The sequence below is a fragment of the Phodopus roborovskii genome, unplaced genomic scaffold, assembly GCF_943737965.1.
Source record: "Phodopus roborovskii unplaced genomic scaffold, PHOROB, whole genome shotgun sequence".
NCBI classification, from domain to species: domain Eukaryota; kingdom Metazoa; phylum Chordata; class Mammalia; order Rodentia; family Cricetidae; genus Phodopus; species Phodopus roborovskii.
Window position 1 is genome coordinate 18,424,595 of NW_026126585.1, and position 21,258 is coordinate 18,445,852.

At 53.4% G+C, this 21,258-nt stretch overlaps 1 protein-coding gene across 1 annotated transcript in view; it reads right to left on the reverse strand.

The window, feature by feature from the left end:
- Nav1 (neuron navigator 1) overlaps positions 1 to 21,258 on the reverse strand; it is a 220,548-nt gene that overhangs the window by 111,868 nt on the left and 87,422 nt on the right. Inside the window, exon 4 of the mRNA XM_051204077.1 lies at positions 18,945 to 19,739. Within this exon, the coding sequence (XP_051060034.1) occupies positions 18,945 to 19,739 (795 nt within the window). The remainder of the gene's footprint in view (positions 1 to 18,944; positions 19,740 to 21,258) is intronic.

Sequence of the window (21,258 nt, forward strand, 5' to 3'; positions counted from 1 at the left end):
GAGAGTCAAGTTTTCTCAGGCTACAGCTTCCTCTGAGTGCAGGAAGGAAGGCCTCAGACGGCCAGGGTCTCCAGGGTAGGGCTCTCTGCCGGGCGCAGGAGGCTTCCAGGTATGTCAGGGTTCACTAATATCCCCATCTCTGAAAAGGGTCTTGGCATCATCTATTTGGCGAGGGAGAAACTGAGGCCTCGATGGCAAAGAATACATCCTTCTAATTATGAATAACTACTGCTGGCCCAGACCATGGAGACAATCAAATGTCCTTTTTCTCTTGAGGTCCCTCTCCCACCCTTCAATTTCAGGAAAAAAAAAAAAAGGTCTCAAGGCTTCCACCAGGGCAATGGCCAACCTCAGTTTGTTCAAGAACCACCCTACCCTAGGTGGAGCTGGGTGGGATTTAGTGTGCACTTTCCTCCTGTGAGTGAGATGCAGACCATGTGTCTCATCTGGTGTCTACTGCGAGGCAACGGAAGGACAGGACAGGCTTGTGTGGCTCTCCCGAGGCTCAAGACAAAGGGATCTTCAAGTCTCCACACTGAGCTTGTGATATGCCCGCCTTTGACAAGAAGGTCCTGTCAGAAAAGACACAGTGAGAGATGGCTGGGCCAGGAGTCTCAGGCAGGGCCAGGCTACAGAGCCACATGAATTTTGCAGCTTTCATGGTGTTGCCCAAGAGGAGACCGGGCACTGAAAGATACAGTTGGGCAAAACAGGGAAATGGGAGATGTGTTTTGCCCTGGGAGTGCTCCTGGTAGTACCAGTACTACTTCTCAGAAGTCCCAGGCTGGGCTCTGGCTCTCCCACCGTTTAAGGGAGGAAGTGGATGAGGACGCATAGGACAGAGCCCTGGGACGTATCCCACTCCACAAACTGTCCCCCCCCATCCCTCTCAGCGGCAACCAGTCCCCCAAAATACTTTTTGATTTTGTACGTGTTTCCACGGCAACCCAAGTCCCCATCAGCCAGAGAGTTGCCATGGTGACTTCCCTTGGCTCTGTCCACAACTAAGGCAGGCTCTGTTCCTTAGCTGGCAAGCTAGGCTCACAGGGAGTGAGGTAAAGAGAGGGCTGGGGCCGGCCATGGGCACTCAGGGCGTCTGCTAACACCTGCTTGGACCTGCAGGGAGGTGTCAGAGCAGTAACTGACAAGCTTGGGAAACACTGGCTGCCCAGTCCTTCCTCCTAAGTCACCCACAGCACTCTACCGCCAGATGCCACACCCCTGTAGCTGCTTCTTCCAGGGGATGCTCTCCTTGTTTGGAACTCCTCTAAGAGTCTATCTCTGATTCAACCTGTCTTCCACAGCTCCAGCCCTCAGCACCCTCCTGGCATTTCGTCCCAGTTAACAGTGTGCAGACAGCTCTTGGGCAATATTCCATGTCTACACCCTGAGCAGTTGGTACCCAACTGTCTTGTCCCCTCCCTATGTGTCACAGCTGCATCCCCAGCCCTGGGACCATGCCCCTCCCTGCTGACTGACACCTGAGTGCCTGCCCAGTCCCTATCTTACCCAGAAGGAGGGGGGCTCTCTGCGGGCAAGGCCTGTTTCTTTGCTTTGCATTTCTGGCTGAGGATTCAGTGTTGGGAGCTGAGAGCGAGTGGACTGCACTGGAGGTGGCAGATAGCAACGGGCTTAACGCTGCCACTTGTGAAGAGGAGGAGAAAGATGTCGTTGAGTCTCACTTTAGGAGAGGCTACGAATAACTAAGAACTTCAGGGGCTGGAAAGACGGCTCAGCAATTTGGAGCACTTGTTGCTCTTGTAGAAGACCCATGTCCGACTCCCAGCACTTACATGGTGGCTCACAACCATACCTAAGTCCTGTTCCAGGGGCTCCAACCTCCTTTTCTGGCCTCCTGAGACACCAGGTACATGCGAAGTACACATACATACACGCAGGCAAAACGCGAAGAGAATTCCGCTTCAGCCCTCCCATGGTCTGTCTCCCAGTCTTCCTGGTGCCTTCCCTCCTTCCCTCCAACATTTGATCATCTCTAGTTACTATGCCAAGAGAAGGGACAGAAGTGAAATCTGTAAGTGTGCGCCTCCCACGACTATCCCTTACAAACGCGCTCCTGCTTCACTCAGATATACCACGGCCCATCTGTGGTCCTTGTCGGCCCACATGCAGGAAGCCTTGGCCTCCAATCTTAAGAGCAACTTATAAAATATGGGGACACAATCTGAATTTTTTTTTAACTTTTATTGCGTTCTCACAGAGCCTAAAACAATGCATTCATTAAAAAACGGCGAGAGTGTATGATTAAGCTCACTTTTTTTTTTAAGCCTGTGAAAAGTGTTATTTTTAAAATTAACAGCAGTACTTCTTAAAAGCCAAGAATCAGGCTTGTATTTGACCCTAATGCCTATCGGCCAGAAGAGCTTGGGAAGCTTACTCTCAGCTCCATCAGGTTACAGAACCCACAGAGCAGAGGGACCTGGCGTTTCTGTGGCTATGAGCTCACACAAACCACACCTTCCTTCCAGGATGCCGGAATCCGGCTCTCACTATGGAGACACAGGTTACCGAGCTCTGAAAGTGCCCCGACTGCCTCATTTGCTGGCCCGCTTTGTTTCTGTGGCCTGGGGTACAGGTGTCTGGGGTCCTATCATTCACGGTAGCGGGCTCAGACAAGTAACCTAAGCCCTAAGTTCCCCCACTTCCCGTTTTTCAAGTGTGAGGACAGTAAGCCATGCTCTGTCGTATTGTGAGGATTTGTGGACCTACTATGCAAAGGTCCCCAGGCAATGCCTAGCACAATGGAAATGTTCTAATAGCTAAAGTCTGGGTAAGCCGGCCTCACAGCCAGTTCCCCGGGACCTCTGTGTTGTGTCCCGAGGAAAGGAGAGATCATGCTAAGGCAGTGAACGAGGAGAGGGGGGCACTGCTCAGGGTGGGGATGAGAAAAGACTTGGGGGTCAGGATGACAAAGCTAGTCTTAGGTTACCCACCCCTCTGCCCTAACTGGGCCTAATCCTCATGCAGGTCCAAGAGACCTGCAAGTGCTCTACCTCTAGCCTACATGGCATGACTCACCAGAGATGAAGGCCAGACCGTGACTAATGCTATGGGACCCCATGGGGACTCCTAGACAAGGCGCCTTTGTGGCCAAGTCTGCTGACCAGACAGCTGGTGGATTCTGTGAGGAATGCACAGTGCCCACAGAGGTCCTCCTCCCTGCAACGTCCACACAACTGTGTCTTCTGTTGATGACCAGTGCCCTCATCCCAGCAGCACCTAGGAAGGACGGGACAAATAACCTCTACTTGGAAGAGTTGCATACGCTGAGGGACTGGGAGGTAAAATGACTTGTTCAGGGTCACAGAGAAACACTGTTGACCAAGTGCATGGTCCTTGCTATTGGCAGAGTTCCATCTACCTGTGCTGTACTAGCAGAGGTGAGGCAGGAGGCAGGTACAGGGTGGTCAGATATGTAGAAGGCAGGTACAGGGTGGTCAGATATGTAGAAGGCAGGTACAGGGTGGTCAGATATGTAGAAGGCAGGTACAGGGTGGTCAGATATGTAGAAGGCAGGTACAGGGTGGTCAGATATGTAGAAGGCAGGTAGAGGGTGGTCAGATATGTAGAAGGCAGGTAGAGGGTGGTCAGATATGTAGAAGGCAGGTACAGGGTGGTCAGATATGTAGAAGGCAGGTACAGGGTGGTCAGATATGTAGAAGGCAGGTACAGGGTGGTCAGATATGTAGAAGGCAGGTACAGGGTGGTCAGATATGTAGAAGGCAGGTACAGGGTGGTCAGATATGTAGAAGGCAGGTACAGGGTGGTCAGATATGTAGAAGGCAGGTACAGGGTGGTCAGATATGTAGAAGGCAGGTACAGGGTGGTCAGATATGTAGAAGGCAGGTACAGGGTGGTCAGATATGTAGAAGGCAGGTACAGGGTGGTCAGATATGTAGAAGGCAGGTACAGGGTGGTCAGATATGTAGAAGGCAGGTACAGGGTGGTCAGATATGTAGAAGGCAGGTACAGGGTGGTCAGATATGTAGAAGGCAAGTACAGGGTGGTCAGATATGTAGAAGGGTGCTTGAACATGTGGGAGCTGTCAGTTGAGCTCAAGAAAAATTGTGAGTGGAGTACATAGCAACACGGAACACCAAAATGTAACATGAGTCACATGGGGGGGGGGGCGGAGGGCAATAGTATCCTCATCCGAGTCAAGGGCCATTGCCATTACTATTCTTTAATCTTGTATATGTATGGTGTGTGTGTGTGTGTGAGTGTGTGTGTGTGTGTGTGAGTGTGAGTGTTTGGTGATCATAGGACAACCTCTGGTGCCTCTATAAGTGACCACTACGTATGCCAGGCTGGCCTGCCCACTACCTTCCACTGATTTACCCGAGAAAGCCTGACTTGGAACGCTCCAAAGGGAGGCAGCCTGCCGGCTCTCCCATGAGGCCCACATCCTTGAATCTGAAGGTCCTTGAGGTCTCAGGCGAAGAAGCGAGGAGGGTAAGGAAAGGTCTGCCCTGCCCAGGAAGCCAGCAGCCTGCCTCACTTGCTTCCCCCTGACAGGTGGGCGCTGCCTTCCAGGCCACCAGTGAGTCCAGGAGGTCAGCTACCCTAGATGTGCTCGGAGCAGATATACTCGGGCTCCGCCCATATCGCTGTATGATATCAGTTCTCATCCAGGCAAGCCTGTAAAGCTCACCTCCATCCTTCATGCTCCCTTCCCTTTCCCCTGAGATTCCCTCTCCCCACAGAGGGACAGGAGGGACAGTTGCTCTTCCTGCCATCTCATCAACCATCCCCCACTCCATCTGGTTTTTTCTTGCAGACATTTCTCCTACATACAGAGCTGCCTGAGATAATGTAGCTTTTTTTTTTTTTTTTTTTTTTCTTTAAGGAGGGAGGCAAGACAAGAGAGGATAGAGAGAGGTTTCCTTTCCAGTGATGCCTGGCTCAAGCCGATGCTGGTGTCAGTTTGTATCCCCCAAACATATGGGAACCAGGGAACCGAGGGACAAGAGGAAGTAAGAGATTGGTAAAGGGCATGCTGGTCTCCCCAGCCCTGACCCTGGAAGAGTACAGCACCCAGAATAGCTGAAAGGTGTTCTACCGTAATGTCTGGGAGCCTGGCTCCCTCGGCCCTGGCAACCTGCTCACCTGGCCTCAGACCCCGTGCAAATGGTCCTCACCCACACCCTCATCCAGAGTTTCTGTTTCTTCACTCTGCACAGGAATTTAAGGAATCAAAACGGATACCCAGTGCAGTCCAAGAGTTGGGCATGGTGGCACATGCCTTTAATCCCAATCAGGGAGGCAGAGGGAATCTCTGCTTGAGATTAGCCTGGTTTATGTGATGAGTTCCGCCAGCCAGCCAGAGCTGCTTGGTAAAACTCTGTCTCAAAAACAAACAAACAAAACCAAAACACACAAAAGTACCCGAAAAACCAGGAATGCAACACTGGACCCCAAGTATCAAGAAGAGTAGTTCAAAACAGAGGGAACGGATTAAAAACAAAACAAAACAAAAAAACAGCAATAACTTTTATATTAGCCCAGACGATGGAGACATGAATCTATTTGTGATGCAGGCAGCAAAAGCTCTAAGTATTGGTAGGCTTGGGGTCAGTGTGCGGCGGGCAAGAGGCAGAGGCAATACTGACCTCTTAATGGAGAATCTCTGACCTGGTTTATAGAAGCTAGGAATCCTGCGTGCCCGGGGCTCTCATCGCCTTCTGTCTCTCAGCCAAGGGAAGAGCGGTGGTGAACAGCAGCCTCCAGGACAGGCTCCGGCTGGCTACCCATGCTCTTGCCTTTGGCCCTGCAGGATGCTTCCCTGAGACTGCTCTGCTCCTGGTGGCTTCCTATAGATGCTGCTGCCTGCAGTGCTTGGGACAGGGATAGCGGACTGGCCCTAGCCTACTTTCGACAGCCTCCAGCACAGCACATTCGTTGTCTTCCTTCCTTCCCTCCTTCCTTCCTTCCTTCCTTCCTTCCTTCCCTACAAGGATATGTTTTGATTCCTTGAACTCACATGCAGAGGAAGCCAAGGGGCAGGGAGCTCTGGGTGAGGCTCGTTTAGATGGAGACCAAGGCGGGATGCACAGTTGGCGAAAGGTAAGGAAGCAAACTCCATCATCTCCTAGCAAGTAGCTGGGCTCTGGAATAAGAGTGCTTGGACCTGACACGTTTGGATCTACCCTGAATAGGGCAGAAAGAGTGGAGGCCACTAAGAGAAGCCAAGGCAGGGTCCTCTGAGCACAGCAAAGGGAGAGGCCGCTTTGGTCAGGAGGGACAAAGTGGAGGAGGAAGAACGACCCGGATGGGTGGACCCTGGTGCCGCTCCATCAAAGGCACACCTGAGGCAGGCAGCACTGGCGTGTCTTACTCGTGTGTGTCTGGCAGTGTGGGTGGCGGCTGGAAGAGGGCCAGCATCCCGGGGGACTCTCTCATAGGCAGAACCTGAGGAACAAATCCCCCAGTGGACGTGGGGCTTGAGGGGATAACACACAGGGACAGGGCATTCAGGAGATGGCAGCCTGGGAAACAAGAGAAGGGAGGGCTGGAGAGGGTCCACAGCACGCTAACCGGAGCTGAGTGAGGGGTCAACACTATCAACTCTGGTCTGAACTCAGATCTCTCTGCCCCCAGTGCCTGTGTATGCGGCCACTACGGTCTATGCCCTTTCTCTGATGGCCCCAAGGGAATAAAGCAGCGATTTAAGCTATTGCTGAGTGCTTGGCTTGAGAGGCTGAGAACATTGTAACTGTGATCCACAGATGCAGGGGAAATCCAATCCTTGCAGAGTGTGAGAAAATGGCAGGGGCCCACCCCTTGGCCTGGCTCAGGCTTGGCTCCCCAGCTCAGAAGCAGGGCTGACTTCTCTGGGGAGATTTTCTTCCTGTCAGCCATTTGACACCCCATCCCCCAAGGCAAGGCTGGTCCCACTCCTACTAGCCCAACACCTTGGCTCCAGCCTCGGGCTTACGGAAAAATCCGAGGTCAGTTTCAAATCCATCCACCTGTTCCCATGAGAAAAGGGAAGGAGCCAAGATGTCCTGGCCCTGTTCCTCCGCAGATGTCTTCCCAGCTGTGTGCTAACAAACCACAAGGGTAGATCTCATGCCTCGGCCCCAGGAGGAGCCCACGAAGACCACCAGAGACATTATTAGCCAATAGAAGGGCGGACCAGGCCAGGGTAAACCAAAAGATCAAGCCTGAGTTCCCAACCCGCTCAGAAATGAGGACGTTGCTAATTTTCACCTTGATCTAGGTGGGAGCTCCATCCTGGGCTAAGGGTTACAGTGGATGCTGTCCTTGAACCAAGAGGGCCGCCAGTGGCAGATCCTCAGCCACAGCTTACAGTCTGCCTATGTTCTTCTTACTGTTTTGGAGATTCTTATTTTCATAATAGTTTAAACAACCACCAAGCTGACCCATGACCTTGAAAACCTTAAAAAGCCAACTTCCTGCCCTTGTGATAGGTGGGCCAGGGCCTCCTCCTCCTCCCCTGGGTAAAGCGGCGGCTCTCTTGGACGGAGTATGTGCCTCTCCACATGCTGTCACGTGGACCAGGAACAGAGAAGCCAGTCAGCAGTACGAAGGGAAAGGAACCCCATGTGTAGGGCAGGTCGGGGGAGAGCCAATGTGCTGAGCAGACTCCATTTGTCCTGGAAACCTGGCTGGTTCTTGATGTCCTATAATAAACCACCTGTTTTGTTCAAGTGAGCTCCGGAGGGCTTCATGATTCTCATCACAGAGCCTGAGCTGACCCGAAACAGGTTCAGGGACTGAGCCAAACTAAGAATGGGGTCTCTTGGGATGACCCGTCACCCCCGGGGTCTGAAGAGGGATGGTACAGGGGTTAGAAGGGCAAGCCTGTAGGGGAGATGGGGACAGAATCACTTAGTGATTGCCTATGGTGTGCCAGGCTCTCTCTACTTTTCCTTCAATTTAATCTTCACAACGGCCCCCAAATGCTGGGTCTTAGTCCCAGCCTGCAGATGAGGAATAGGTTCAGAGAAGACCACGGACAGGGAAGAGTAAGCATTTTGAGTTGGTCTGAAATCTCATGTGTAGGTCTTCAAAGCTGATGTCTGTCGTTTCTATTATCCCAGGCAGCCAGGGTCCGGGAGTCACAAAGGGCTCCCTGCCAAGGATTAGACCCATAGTCTCGGTGCACACGTGTCTCTTATAGTAAGCACAGGGTTCCTTTGAGACTACCAGCACACACAGTGGAGTAGCACATACGGATGGTGTGAGTGTATACCCACAGTAGATCTCGCAAACTCCCCAATTCTGGCAACAGGTACCCAAGCGAGAACAGAGGACCAGCCAGGCTCCCCAATCAAAATGTTACAGACCCCCCCAGAACACCCCAGAACGCTCTAGGCATATCTGTCATGCCTGTGGGTGACATTACAAGGCCTCATGGGTGACGCCATGTGGCATAGTGATTATGTGTGCACGCATACTTAACAGTTCCTTGTTGGGAAGATTGGAACAAATGTAGTGCCTGGTTCTGCTGTCTAACAACTGAATTAATAAATGCCAGAACAGTGCCTCGTGCACAACGCATCAACAAATTACAGATATCGTCATAAGTCTCAGACCTTTCATGCCTACCCCCCCAGATGCAGCATTATGGAGACCCTAACCTAGAAATCAGGGTCTACTTACAGAAGAGGGGGTGGGCTGGAGAGTACAAGGAACGTAGCACACTGAATGCAGACGGGGCTGACATCTGCAGCCCCAGCCACAGGAGCCTCTGTACCAGCCCTTTCCGGTGCAGTTCCCTCCCAAGTCCTCTAGGATTCGGGGGACTCTGATCCCCGTTGTACCAACAAGGAGGCTGAGACTCTGGCAGATAAGTGGCTTATCCAAGGATGCACTCAGAGAAAGTTCACAGGTACAAAGGCAAGAACAGCTTTCTGACCATCTAAGCCCTTTGACGTCTTTCCTTCTGGTACACCTGGCAGCTCTCCCGTGGTAACCTTCCTGCAGCACGTGGGCTCTGCGCTACCCTGCTCCCGCTAAGACATGGAATCCTCCTCCTGCACGGGTCAGAATCTGACACTGGACAGTGATTGCCTTGGGGGGGGGGACAAGACCCGTCGCAAATAGCCAGTACTGAAGGATGCTTGTAGAGGCCAGGAGCGAATCCATCTTTATAAACCTGGATCATCAAAACCATGGCAAGACTGAGCCCGCCAGTTAGAACATATCAGGATCAAGGAACAGACTTGCTACTTGTCATGCAGAAGGTAGTGGAGCCCAGTAGCCAAATGTGAGAGCCTGAACCAAGGCTGCTCTGAAGCTCGGCTTCACCTTGAATAGGCCACGTGCCTTTGGACAAGTTGAGTTCTGACATGTCTAAGTCTTTTTGTGATCCTGGGGTTACCAGCAGAAGTGCTGCCCTCCTCCTTCATTTAGGCAAGCACCACTAGCCTGGGTCCCCAGTCACCCTGGTCACTTCACCTCCACAGTCCATTCCAGCAACTACAGGAGGCAAAGCAGCATACCCTTGGGACCCTTCTCTATAGCCTGCCTGGGTTGTTAAAGACTGTGTACATAATCCTTGAATCACATCTCACTCTAGTGATGAGACGGATTTACCTGGACAAAGTATGCCTCACAGCTGTTACACAGTGAGTGCTCAATAAATGCTGGTTACCGTTGTTGCTGATCTGCAATGTCTAGGACACTCCTGTGTGTATCAGGGGGTCCTAGGACACTCCTGTGTGTATCAGGGGGTCCTTCAAAGTGCTTTGGATGAAGAGGTCTGGCCTCTGCACACTACATAACCTTCAGTACAGTCTTGGGGTTGGACACTTTCCTCCAAAGACCCAGAACTCTACAGCTAGGCTTGGAGTGGCCCTGAAGCTACCTACCGGTTAGGTTCAGGTACAAGAAAGGCCTAGAGTGTCCAGCAGGCTTCCTTCTCCCGGAGACCAGACCCTGAGAGCCCAGCATGTCCCTTTAATGGTGGCAACAGGAGCCCAGCAGCTTCTGCACACTGCCTACTGAGAAACAAGCAAACTCTACTGCTGAGGAAGTGCCAGAAATCACAGGTCCAGCCTTCAGAGCTTTAGAAGGACATGTCTCACATGTGTGGTCATCCACCGTGCAGCGGGAGCAACATGGCCCCTGGTTCGCTACCCCCAAGGGGCGTGGGTGCTGCCTTTGCTATGGCAACACCCTTTTCTGAGTGCTGAAGCAGGGGCATGTTAACAGGGAAGCCAGGAGTCGAATCCTGCAGCCACTCCCGGATGCTCGGTCTCCGTCAAGGCCCTGTGCAAGCATTAAGACAGTAGGCCAGTGCCTACTCTCCTGTGACAAAACCCTGAACTCTGGGACAGATGGGGACATCATGGGCACAGCTAGATTCCGTGGCAAACAAAATGATCCATGACAAAACACCCTGGCTCCTATCCCACAACTGAGAAGAGAAGGGAAAACGATGAAGTCTTGAGTATAAAGTAACAGGTCCCCTCACACCCTGTAGGCCCTCTGAGCCCCAGGGAGGCCTGTTTCCTTCCCTTCCTGGAGGACCATCTTCTCTGAGAGCACTGTCCCGTGCTCATTCAAACAAGGTTGTATGAATAGGGTGCCGGCTCCATATGCGGGCTATGCGGGGGTGTTGATGGAGACCAAATCCAGGTTTTGCACATCCTACGCTCTACCCCTTTTTGAGATAGGGTCTAAGTTGTCAAGTGTCATGGCTGGTTCAATGTCAACTTGACACAAGCTAGAGCCATCAAAGAGGAGGGAACCTCAGTTGAGAAAATGCCTCCATAAGACCAAGCTGTAGGCAACCCTGTGGGACATTTTCTTAATGGATGATTGATGTGGGTGATCCCAGCCCACTGTGGGGCCGCCCCTGGGCTGGTGATGCTGGGTTCTATAAGAAAGCAGGCTAAGCATGCAGAGCAAGCCAGTGAGCAGCAGCCTCCATGGCCTCTGCATCAGCTCCTGCCTCCAGGTTCCTGCCCTGTTTGAGCTCCTGCCCTGGCTTCTTTCAGTGATGAACAGTGATGTGGAAGTGTGAGCCAAGTAAACCCTTCCCTTCCCAAGTTGCTTTGGTCATGATGTTTCATCACAGCAATAGTAGCCACAACCAAAAAACCAAGGTCAATCCCCCCGCCTAAACTTCCTGAACACCTGGGATTACAGAATATACGCCACCATGCCCAGCTCTGATTCCTTTGAATAGGTTTCTAACGCCTTTGGTATGGCTTCTTGAATCAAGCAAATAATTTGGAGGCTGAAGTGGGGCCTGCCCTCTGTGTACACCTGCTTTCAAGTCGGACATAACTGAAAATTTTCATGGATGTAGTGGGTGCGCGCTTATAAGCTCAGCAGAGCTAGAAGATTGGTTCAATGTTCGCCCGCAGCTGCCTATCAAATTTGAGGCCAGCCTGAGCTACATGAGACCGAAGTCTTGAAAAATGAGAGTGGGAGGGAGGGAGAGAAGAGAGGGGAGGAAATGAGGAAAGGGGAGGGAGGAGGAAGGAAAGGGAGAGGGAACTCTAGCATGTAGTTCTAAATGGCCTTACTGTCTGTGGCTGCACTGGGTGTGGGCAGTCTGGTTCAAGCTCTGGGAGCTGTGGGTCTGCCTTTAGCAGGGCACAAATACTCCATGACTAAGGCTGAGGAAGACTGCACCCCAGGCAGTAGGATGATGGGAGATGTCACCAGAACTGCAGGTAACGAGAGAGGCAATAGCTGAACAACACAAGCATCCTTGGGTGCCTCCCATTCAGTTAGGGCTACAAAGAGCCATGCCTTCCAGTCAGGAGATTCAGAACCCGGAGGCCCTGGAGAGCTAATTTCACTGGTAACCATGCCTAGGAGGGAGGATACATTCGACTTTGGGGAGGGGTCCTTTGGGAACAACCCCTATGTGTTCTCATTCATTCAGATGTTTCCCCAGAGCCCATTGCCCCAGATACTCATCCCCATCAGCCACAATCCCACAGCCTGTTCCTTCTCTCCTCCAGCCGGCCAGGAGCTCCCACCACCCACATCTCAAGCTAGCAGCCTGCCCAAGCCTCAATCTCAGGCGCATACTGCTCTGTCCTTACAAGCTGCTTGATAACTTTCTTATAAATTAAGTAGCGTTTTTTAAAAAGGGTGATGGTTATTGGGCGGGGGAGACTGAGGTTCTAGGAAGCAGTACTTCCTGGAAGTTAAGATCAAATTCTGGCTCTGGTACTCACTTGCTTTCCTGGCTTTGGGTAGCTTACCTTCCCCCCCCCCTCCAAGACAGGGTTTCTCTGTGACTTTGGAGGCTGTCCTAGATCTCTCTCTGTAGACCAGGCTGGCCTTGAACTCACAGAGATCTGCCTGCCTTTGCTTCGTGAGTGTTGGGACTAAAGGTGTGCACCATTACTGCCCGGCTTACCTATTTTTTTTTTTTAAGGCTTACCTATTTTTTTTTTTTAAATCTCTATTTGTAAATACCAAGAAATAATGATGCATACCACACAAAAACAATGACTCTTGGAAACTAAACAATCAGTGAATGTCATGATATCACGATTAGGTAAAGCATTTTAAGCTTCCTTTTCCTTCTGCCTGGGAAGAATTGGGTACCGGGATCCTAGGAAATAGCTCCCTAGTGTAGGGATCTTGCAATTGTAGGCTCCATGGTACCTTGGAGACTCTGTAGAGAGAAGGCAGAACCTCCTGTCTGGATGGCTGCCAGCTTCACCCAAAGGGAAAGGCCTATTCAGCAGGTCACCAAGGGCAAAGAAAACTTGTGTCTTCAGAGTCTGAAGGGTAACTAGTACTTGAAGTGCTTGTCTGGGAAACAAGCCAGGCATCTGAACCCTGCAGCCTCTGCCTGGGGGCCTGTTTGGGGGAAGTCACACTCTTGAGCTGGTCCAGTTCTTGTGTACATACATGTACACACATGTAAATGCCCCTTCAGTGTGTCCGTTCGTGCTGGAAACCGGAGAGTGCACTCACTGATCCATGGGAACACACCACGACCCACTGAGCACTCCCAAGTTCACATTCCGATACTCGACCTCACCCAAGTCCTAGGCATTGTGCTGTGTGTCCCAAAACCCATTATATCACCGTTCCCAATGTGCTGTGCACTTTGCAGTCTTACTAGTCATCCCGAGGTCATGGTTTATAAAGCTGGCTTGCCGTGGAAACACCTGGCTCTTGAGTCAAGCTTTCTACTCCAAACTATACCCAACAGCAGGGCCCCAGTGGATAACCCGGGCAACTGTGCGGTCCCACGGGGACAGGCAGTGGGAGCAGCTGATCATAGTTACAAAAGTGCTAGTTCTCCGCGCCTACATCCCGGGTCGGTCACAGGGGTGGCCGCACCATGAGATACAGGGGGCGGAGCTGTCACCCAGAAATTAGAAGCTCTGCAGAGAAACCACCTACTCCCATGGCCCCGAAATGTATCATTGAGATGTCTAAAATAGATTTCAGGGTGGCCCGGGCCAAGCCTTAGCCCCAGCCCAGCTCTGGTTGCCTTGCTGAGGTTTGGCTAGAACGGTGCTGTATATAAACACAAGATGCACAGTAGCATTGACAGGAAGAGCTGGAAGCCTGCAGAAAAATCTATGGCCCCTGCCTCCCCTGCCCACTGTAGCGCCAGGCTAGGCAGAGGCGTGTAGCACCCAGTGGTCCTCCAGTGGGAGCTTCCCACCTCTCCACTTTACATCTCACATACCAGGAGTATAAAATCTGGGGTGGGTCCAACCCCATTCCCGCCTCCACCTCTAATGAGACGATGTGGAGTTCCCGGGACCTCTTCCCACTCTGTACACTGATGTTTGCTAGTCGGTTTGACTACACTGAACAAAGTGGAGCTGAACCATGGAGGTTCAGGTGTCCTGCATCATCCGCTACAGAATCAGCAGTGTGGGGGAAGGGATCTGCCTCCATGGAAGGCGTTCACAGCCCCATCCAGGGAAATCAGTTGGGTCTGTTGCCCTGGCCCTTTCTGTGCAAGAGAGGGAATGCTGCAGGCTCCCTGGACATCAACTACATCTGGGTAATCCAACAGGGTGTGGGGGGAGGTCAGCTCTGGCTCTGCAAATGAGAAACAGGTGACGTCCATTTCCCCCTCTGGCTGGCTAACACCGGGGCTCTGCAAAAGGAGAGAAAGGGGTTGTCAGGGACAACATCTCAGGGGCCAAAGAATTGTAGCCAGGTGTGATGGGGGTCCTGCGATCCAGGTAGAAGAGGAGCTCTATCAGGCCTGGGGAACAGGTGGACCTAGGTCAGACTCCTTCCCCACCAAGTCTTACTTAGAAGAAAGAAAAAGACAGGGTAAAGGGAGAAAATGAGGCGAAGCAGCTCAAATAAGCATCTAACCTCTGTGGTGCGGAAGGCAGGCTGCCCTCATCTCTAAGAATGCAAAGAGTAAATGTGGACCACGGTAGAAATTCTCGGAAGACAGAATCTTAGTTCAAAAGAAAGGAAGGAAGGGAGGGAGGAAGAAATCCTTCTACCAATGAATGCTTTCCAGGAAAGGAAGGTAGTGAGCCCTCTGTTACTAGGAGCATGTAAACAGAACACCCACCTGCCTCTGAAGCTACAAAGGGATTAATTTCGTTGCTTAGTGGGTGGCTCAGCTAGACAATTCCCACTCTGGTTCTGTGAAATCTAAAGGAAGGCTGCACACTATGCAGAGAGGAGGAGATTTTGCTCTTAGCTCTAGCCTGTCCGCAGAGACTGCAGCCTGGAGGCAACCTCCAGCTGTGCACCCTGGAGATTCACTCCTCCCTCCCATCCCTCAAGATCCAGGAAGCCCCAGCACCACTGGCCCTTGGGTCAGAAGCTAGGGAAAGACTGTGGGCAGGCAATGGCTGATCACAGACGCAGAAGTAGCTTGGGCACGGAACAGATGAGTAAAACAAGAAGAAAAAGTCTGCCAGGGTCCTAGATGGCTTAGTCCTGCTTCATTTAAGTCTGGGCTTGGAGTCAGTCAGTAATGGAAAAGACTATTATCCTGGACATGATTTAGGGGAACTGAGCAGCTCTGGCACTTCTGCCCAGAGGTAGAGAGCCTACCCCTAAGACCTCCTCATCCAGCTCTTCCACTCTGAGATGCAGAACCCAGGTCATCTTAGGAGGCCAGCCTTAGCCTCAGCAATCAGGGCAAGGTGATGGCCAGTGCAGAGGAACAGAACCTCCTGTCCATCTTTCGGTGGCGACCCAAGCCCAAGCTTGGCTGGAAAGATCCTGAATGTAACAGGGAAAGAAAGGACCTGCTCAGTGCAAGGCAGGAGGCTCTGAGCCCCAAGGTCCTGTGTCAGCCCCTATTCCACACAAACATGTCAACCGGCTGGCCCTGCGTGCTGTCACAAGCCCCTCAACCTGCAATTCCAAAAGTTTCCTCTAGCCCAGATGCCACTGTTCAGGGAAAGGCAAAAGAAAGGGTTGTCCACTCTTTCCAGGCCTCATAGAGCTGGCACGTGCGTGGACACGCACGTGCATGCTCACACACACACACACACACATACACACACACACACACACACACACACACACACACACACACACACGTGTCTGCTCTGTAATCTAGAGTCACATCTCCACTCCTCACCCGGGGCGGGGGAGGGTGAGGAAGTACATGTGAAAGCAGGTCATCCCACAGCACTGAAAGCAAATCCATGAAGCCATCCTTTCTCAGCTCTCCTCTCCAAAGCCCCCGGTGCCTTACAAATGGATAGCTTCCTGCCTTTCTTCCTCAATCCTATTTGGTCTGTGCTTCTGAGGGCAGAGAACCGTTGTCATGGAAACCCCTCCTTGGATGCCAGACACCTTCTGTGAAGAAATGGGACTGGGAACTAACTCTAAGATCCTGGGTTCTTTCTTACCCTGACCTTGGGCCGTCTGGGTGGCTCTGCTCTGTCCATTCTTTCCTAGAGGACTGAATGGCGGGGGAAGCTGAATGTTTGAGGGAGTCAACGGACTGACTTTGCGGGAATCTTTAGGTGAAGGGCTGATGACTTGGGCTATAACTGTACTTTTAACTTCTATGTTAATATAAGCGCTCTTTAATCCACCAGGATGTTTACAGGGGCTAATTGCTGCCCTCTTATAGGATGAGCCACTTGTATATAAGGAGCCTGAATCCCAGAGGAAGAAACAGAACTTAGGACTCTTGGATAAGGATTGGGAATATTACTGGCCAGATGGTTTTCCTCCAGTGTCAAAACTATCTCATATGGACTATCACGCTAGGGCACTGGGATTGGCCTATTTCCCCTGGGGCTCACCCTCGGCCTTCTAGGTTTCCAGGGCTCTCCGGGGGGAACCCTAATCACTTGGCAGCTTTTGGGTTAGGGAAGGGACAGGGAGTCTGTTCAGATCATCTGGACCACAGCTGAGTTTGGGGAAAGGGATGATCAGATTTCAGTTCTCCCCTTTTATTCCAGAAAGGCTCTCATTTGGGGCCCTGCCATTTACGTAGGAAGTTGGTACTGAGGTGGCACCAGGGACTGTACATAAACTGATACTGGCCTCGCGAAAAACTCCATGACCTTAACCATGAGGAGACATTGTAGCAGGATTCTCTCCAGACGACACTCTGCTCTACACCAGGGCATGCGTGCACAGGCTCTGGGGTGCCAAGCAGATCTACTATTCCCCTTTCTCCTGGTCAGTGTGCCCTCTACCTCATCTTCACACAGGGAAAAGGCTTGGCCTAGAGTCACCCACTGCCACCCTACCATCTGATGCCACACAGTGTATTCCGGGGCCTGATGCCACCCTGCCGTGATCTTCTCAACCTCAGACAGTACAGCAACCTCTGCAGACTGTCTCCTCCATCTGAGAGTGAAGCTCCTTAGCCCTACTCTTAAAACTGCTCTCCTGGCCCAGGGCCAGTACAGACCATCTTCATCAGACCCCTCTACACGTGTGGGCTCACCCTCCACTCAGGTCTCCCGTGAAGAGCTGTACCTGAGGATTCAGGAGGAAATGAATTCTTCAGCTCAGGCTCAGGCCCTTGCATTTTGGCCCAGCATCTGCCCAGCTAGAAAGGGAGGGGCCTCTTGTCACCTTATAACTGTGGAGGGGTCTCGTGGAAGCACGCTTGGGGGAAATGACAGCTGAGCGGGGATGCGGTCACCGTAGCTCAGCTTTTCTCACCCTCCTGCCCCTAGCCAGCTCTCTGACCATCTGCCAGGGTGTCTGTGGTGACCCATGTTGAGAAGCAACTAAGAGGCCTTTGATGGACAGCGGGGAAGCGCCTTGACTGTGGAGGGCTTGATTAGCTAACCCACCCCAAACAGGGGCCGCTCTGACCTTGAAAACGGGGCTGTGCCCTCTACCTGTCCCTGCCTTGCTCATCTTCTTCCCGTGCTGGAAGCATTGGAAGCATCCGAAGGCGGCCCATTCTCCCACCCTTTCAGGCCATGTTCGTTCCAAGATAGCTTCATGTCTCAGTCACAATTCCACGACCTTCCTAGTGTTTTGTTTTCCTTGTCTGTCTGAGCCCACTGAAGGGCAAGCTCCTTGAGGGCAGGGCCTCTGAGGGGCTCAGCAACAAGCAACAGGGTGGCACTCCTGCCTGGCCCTTCCTTCGGCGCGCCCCACCCCATCCCCCCTTCTGTCACACGGAATTTGGGGGGCAGCCCTTCCAAATGCACAAGGCTGTTTTCCTCCCTTTGCGCCTCTTGTGCGGTTTCCTGACTGCTTCTGCAGAAGACATCAGTGTCAGAAGCGCAGTCCTTGTTCACCAGACCCTCACCACACCACAGGCAGGGACATCTCGGGAAGACTGCAGCAGTTAGAACAGGTTTCCTTCAGCACTCTCCAGGGGCCGGCTTCTCCCTCCATCCATCGGGTCACTGGGACCACCACCCTCCTCTCAGCCCCGCCCCTTCACACGCTCACGACACGCCCCTTCCCAGCCCCCAGCAGAGCCCGTGAGGACCAGCTAGGTACCCAGGAAGGTAAGGGTCCCCGGGCTCAGGCGCCTGAAGACCCACATCCCATCCACTGCAACAAGTCTGTGTACTCAAGGTGGCTCGCAGCCGACCTCCCGCAGCCCCTGTACTGCCGGTGCAAGCTTCCGAGGCTCTTTAAGTCTCATCAGGCACATCCTCCACGTATCCCTGTTTGGGGACAGGGGATCTACAGAAAGCAAGCTCGTTTCCCCGGGCTGGCTCGGGGTTTTTTGCTCGGACTGTTCAGGCTTGGAGAACAATGGAGCAGCTCTCCAGCTTCCTCCACCGAGGAAGCTTTGTTCTTCCCTTCCCGCCAGCCAGCTAGGCTTTCTTTAGTCAAAGGGCAAAGGCTTCTCGGGAGTCTCCGCGCAAAAGCCCAGACCTTTCCCTAAAACACTGAGGGGAATGGGGGTGGTGGTTACTTGGGGCTGAGGAAAAGGACGCGCATATCCAGATGCGCGCAGCTGGCTGCCCGCCTGCCTCCCTGGCCCCAGACACTTCTTGTTGCCAGGTCCCCCACACCCGGGAAATCCGATTCAAGCTCCCACCCGGGATCCACAGAGGAAGTGCAGCCTCAGCCCTGCTCCAAGGACCAACCGGCCCTCACATCGGCCCTCTCCACATCTGTGCTCTAGATCTGGGCTCTTAGCAATGCTCTCCTACCAATGTCGGGCGCTGTGTTAGCCAGCGTAGACCGCTCCTCACCTAGTGTCTCTACCAACCTCTCTGTGCTTAGCCATATTAGGACTCTGGCCTTCAAAATTCAGGGGGGGGCGGATAATGGTTCCCTCCGTCCCCATTGTCCACCCTCACCTCTGACAGGCCACAGCAGAGCCCAGACTCCCATCAGCGACATCTTTGAGACAGTCATTAGCCTTACACAGCTGAAGGTAGGCCAGCTCTGCACATCTGGGCCTGAATGCCCCTCCTAACCTGGCCAGTGATCAGTGTAAGGGGGAAAGGGAGGAGGCTTTGCTTTCCCTACCTCTCCTGGCAGCGGCAGCCGGCCAGGAGAAAACCAGGGGCGGGGTGGGGCGGGGCGGCAAGACTTACCCAGCATCTGGCTGAAGAGCAGCTGCTCCAGGTCTCCCAGCACGGTCACCACGAGCTCGGGGTCCACCTTAAGGAAGGCCCTCTCCTCCTGGCCCTTGGCTGAGGGCACGGTCCCCGAGCCCTTTTGCGCCTTAGCCTTGCTGGAAAGCAGCTCATCATCCGATTTGCCATCGTCGCTCACCGCCGCCTCTGGCGCCTTGCTGAGAGGCTTGACCTCCGCATAGGGTCCGCGAGGAATCCGGCTAGGTTTGCCTAGGCTGGGCGCTAATGGAGCCAGTGGGGTCTTGGCGCCGCCCGTAGGGCCGCCTTTGGGCTGGAAGAGCGAATGCTCTGATTTGGACAGTGTCTTGGACATCAGAGGAGCCTCGCGGCCCTTGGGCCCCAGTTTGCCCAAACCCTTGGGTGCCTTGGCCATATCATCGCTCCACTCGGGCTCATACAGCTGCAGCTTTTTCTCGGAGTCCGTGAGAAACGAGAGGTTGGTGAGCGACTTCTGTTTGCGCAGGTTGGAGGCCGGCGGCCCACCGGGGACGCGGCTGTCCACGCTGCCGGACTTGAAGACCTTCAGCTCCGCTGCGCTGGCCTTGGCCATACTGCCAGCGCCGCCCGCCGCCTTGGCGCGCTTGGGCAGCATGCCTCTGCCGTCCGCCGCGGCCGCCTTTCTGCTGGCTCCCCGAGGCTCGTCCGCGCCCTCCTCGCCGCCGCCGCCGCCGCTCAGCTCCACCTCGGGCTGCACGCTCTTGACGCCGCTGCCCAGCATTCTGCCTGCCAGGAGCGCATGGACGATCCGCGCGTCTGCAGGCACGGGGCGGGGGAAGGAGGCGGGAGCGCCGGGAGAGGAGGGGGCGGAGTGGTGGGGGGGAGACGGAAGAAACCGCGGAGGAAGGGGAGAGGAAGGGGAGGGAGCAAGGGGGCGAGCGGAGGGTGAAGGGGAAAGAATTGCAGGGAAGGAAGCCCGGGAAGAGGAAAAGGCAAGGAAATAGCGGGCGATGGGGCGGGGTCGGAGGAAAAAGGGGCGGGACAGGGAGAATATAAATTAAAAAAAAAAAATTTAAATCAGGCAAAGGGAGGATGGAAGCCCGGAGGCTCCTTCAAAGCGGGGGCGTGCTGAGAAGATCGGATCTCAGCTAGGTCTCCAGGCGGCGGCCGAGGTGCGCTGAGGGCCGCACGCTCCCGGGCACGCTCCCTCTCTACACTCCTCCAGCCAGCTCGAGGAGAGGCTGCGGGCTGCAGCCCTCCGCGAAGAAGGGGAGGGGGGAAGGCGGGGAGCAATCAGGAGGAGGGGTGGAGTGTGCGCAAGGGGAGGGAGGGAGGGAGGGGAGACAGTGTGTCTATTTCTGGCTCGGGAGGGGGAGGTGTCTGTGAGCTGAGCCCCGGGGGCACAGAAAGGATCCCACCAGCTTCCCTCCTTGCTTTCTGCACAGAGATGGGGGTATATGGTTCCCTGCCGCGCCTGGGAAACTGTGTCCCTGGAGGAGATTTGGGGGTACAAGGTAAAGGTACTGAGAAAAGGTATTTGTGAGAGAAGTTCCCATAAAACCATCTTGTTTTCCCCCAGGGAAACTCTCTCTCGCTACCTTCAATTCACCCTCATAAGCCCTGAAGGTAAGGGACACACACAGTACAAGACAGGGTGGTCCAAACAGGGACCAGGGTTGACAGGAAAAGCGAGCTGCTATGCAAGGGAAGGGGCTAACCCTCGGGAGTCTTGAGTCCCACTTGATCACATGACCTTGTGGAAGTCACTGAAGCTCTCTTGCTGCCTGACACTCTTACGGTGGTTATAATACTAGCTTCATAGGTAAAGGGGCTTTGGAGACCTAAGGACTCAGAGGACACTTCATTGGTCCCTCGGCTGCAGAACTAATTAAAAAGACCCTGGATATGTCTGTCTCGTCATAGGAGCTCTCCAAGTGCCAGAGTAAGTGTTTATGGTTAAAGGGCTCTGAGGGCTGAAGGCTGGACACCAAGGGGCTGGCTAGAGCCCAGGATCCTTTAACATCCTCAGTCCCAGAGCTGGATTGAGAGCCTCTAAACATTTCGAGGACCCGGACTGAGGCAGAGGGCTGTTTGGCCGGCTTTCAGCTGGCCTTAGAGATCCAAAGAAAGATGGAGACTCTACCCTCAAGGAACTCGGCAGGGACTACAAGGCCGACACCCCAAGACCTGGGAGGATAACTTTGTCCCTGTGAAAACGGAGTGTCACACACATTTATCTCAGGAAGGAAAGCATGGGTATGTGTTCTAATGACAGGAAGGCTGAGAGGCACTGCCTCAAAGCAGTGAGCGACTAGATCTGGGTGCAGAGATTGGC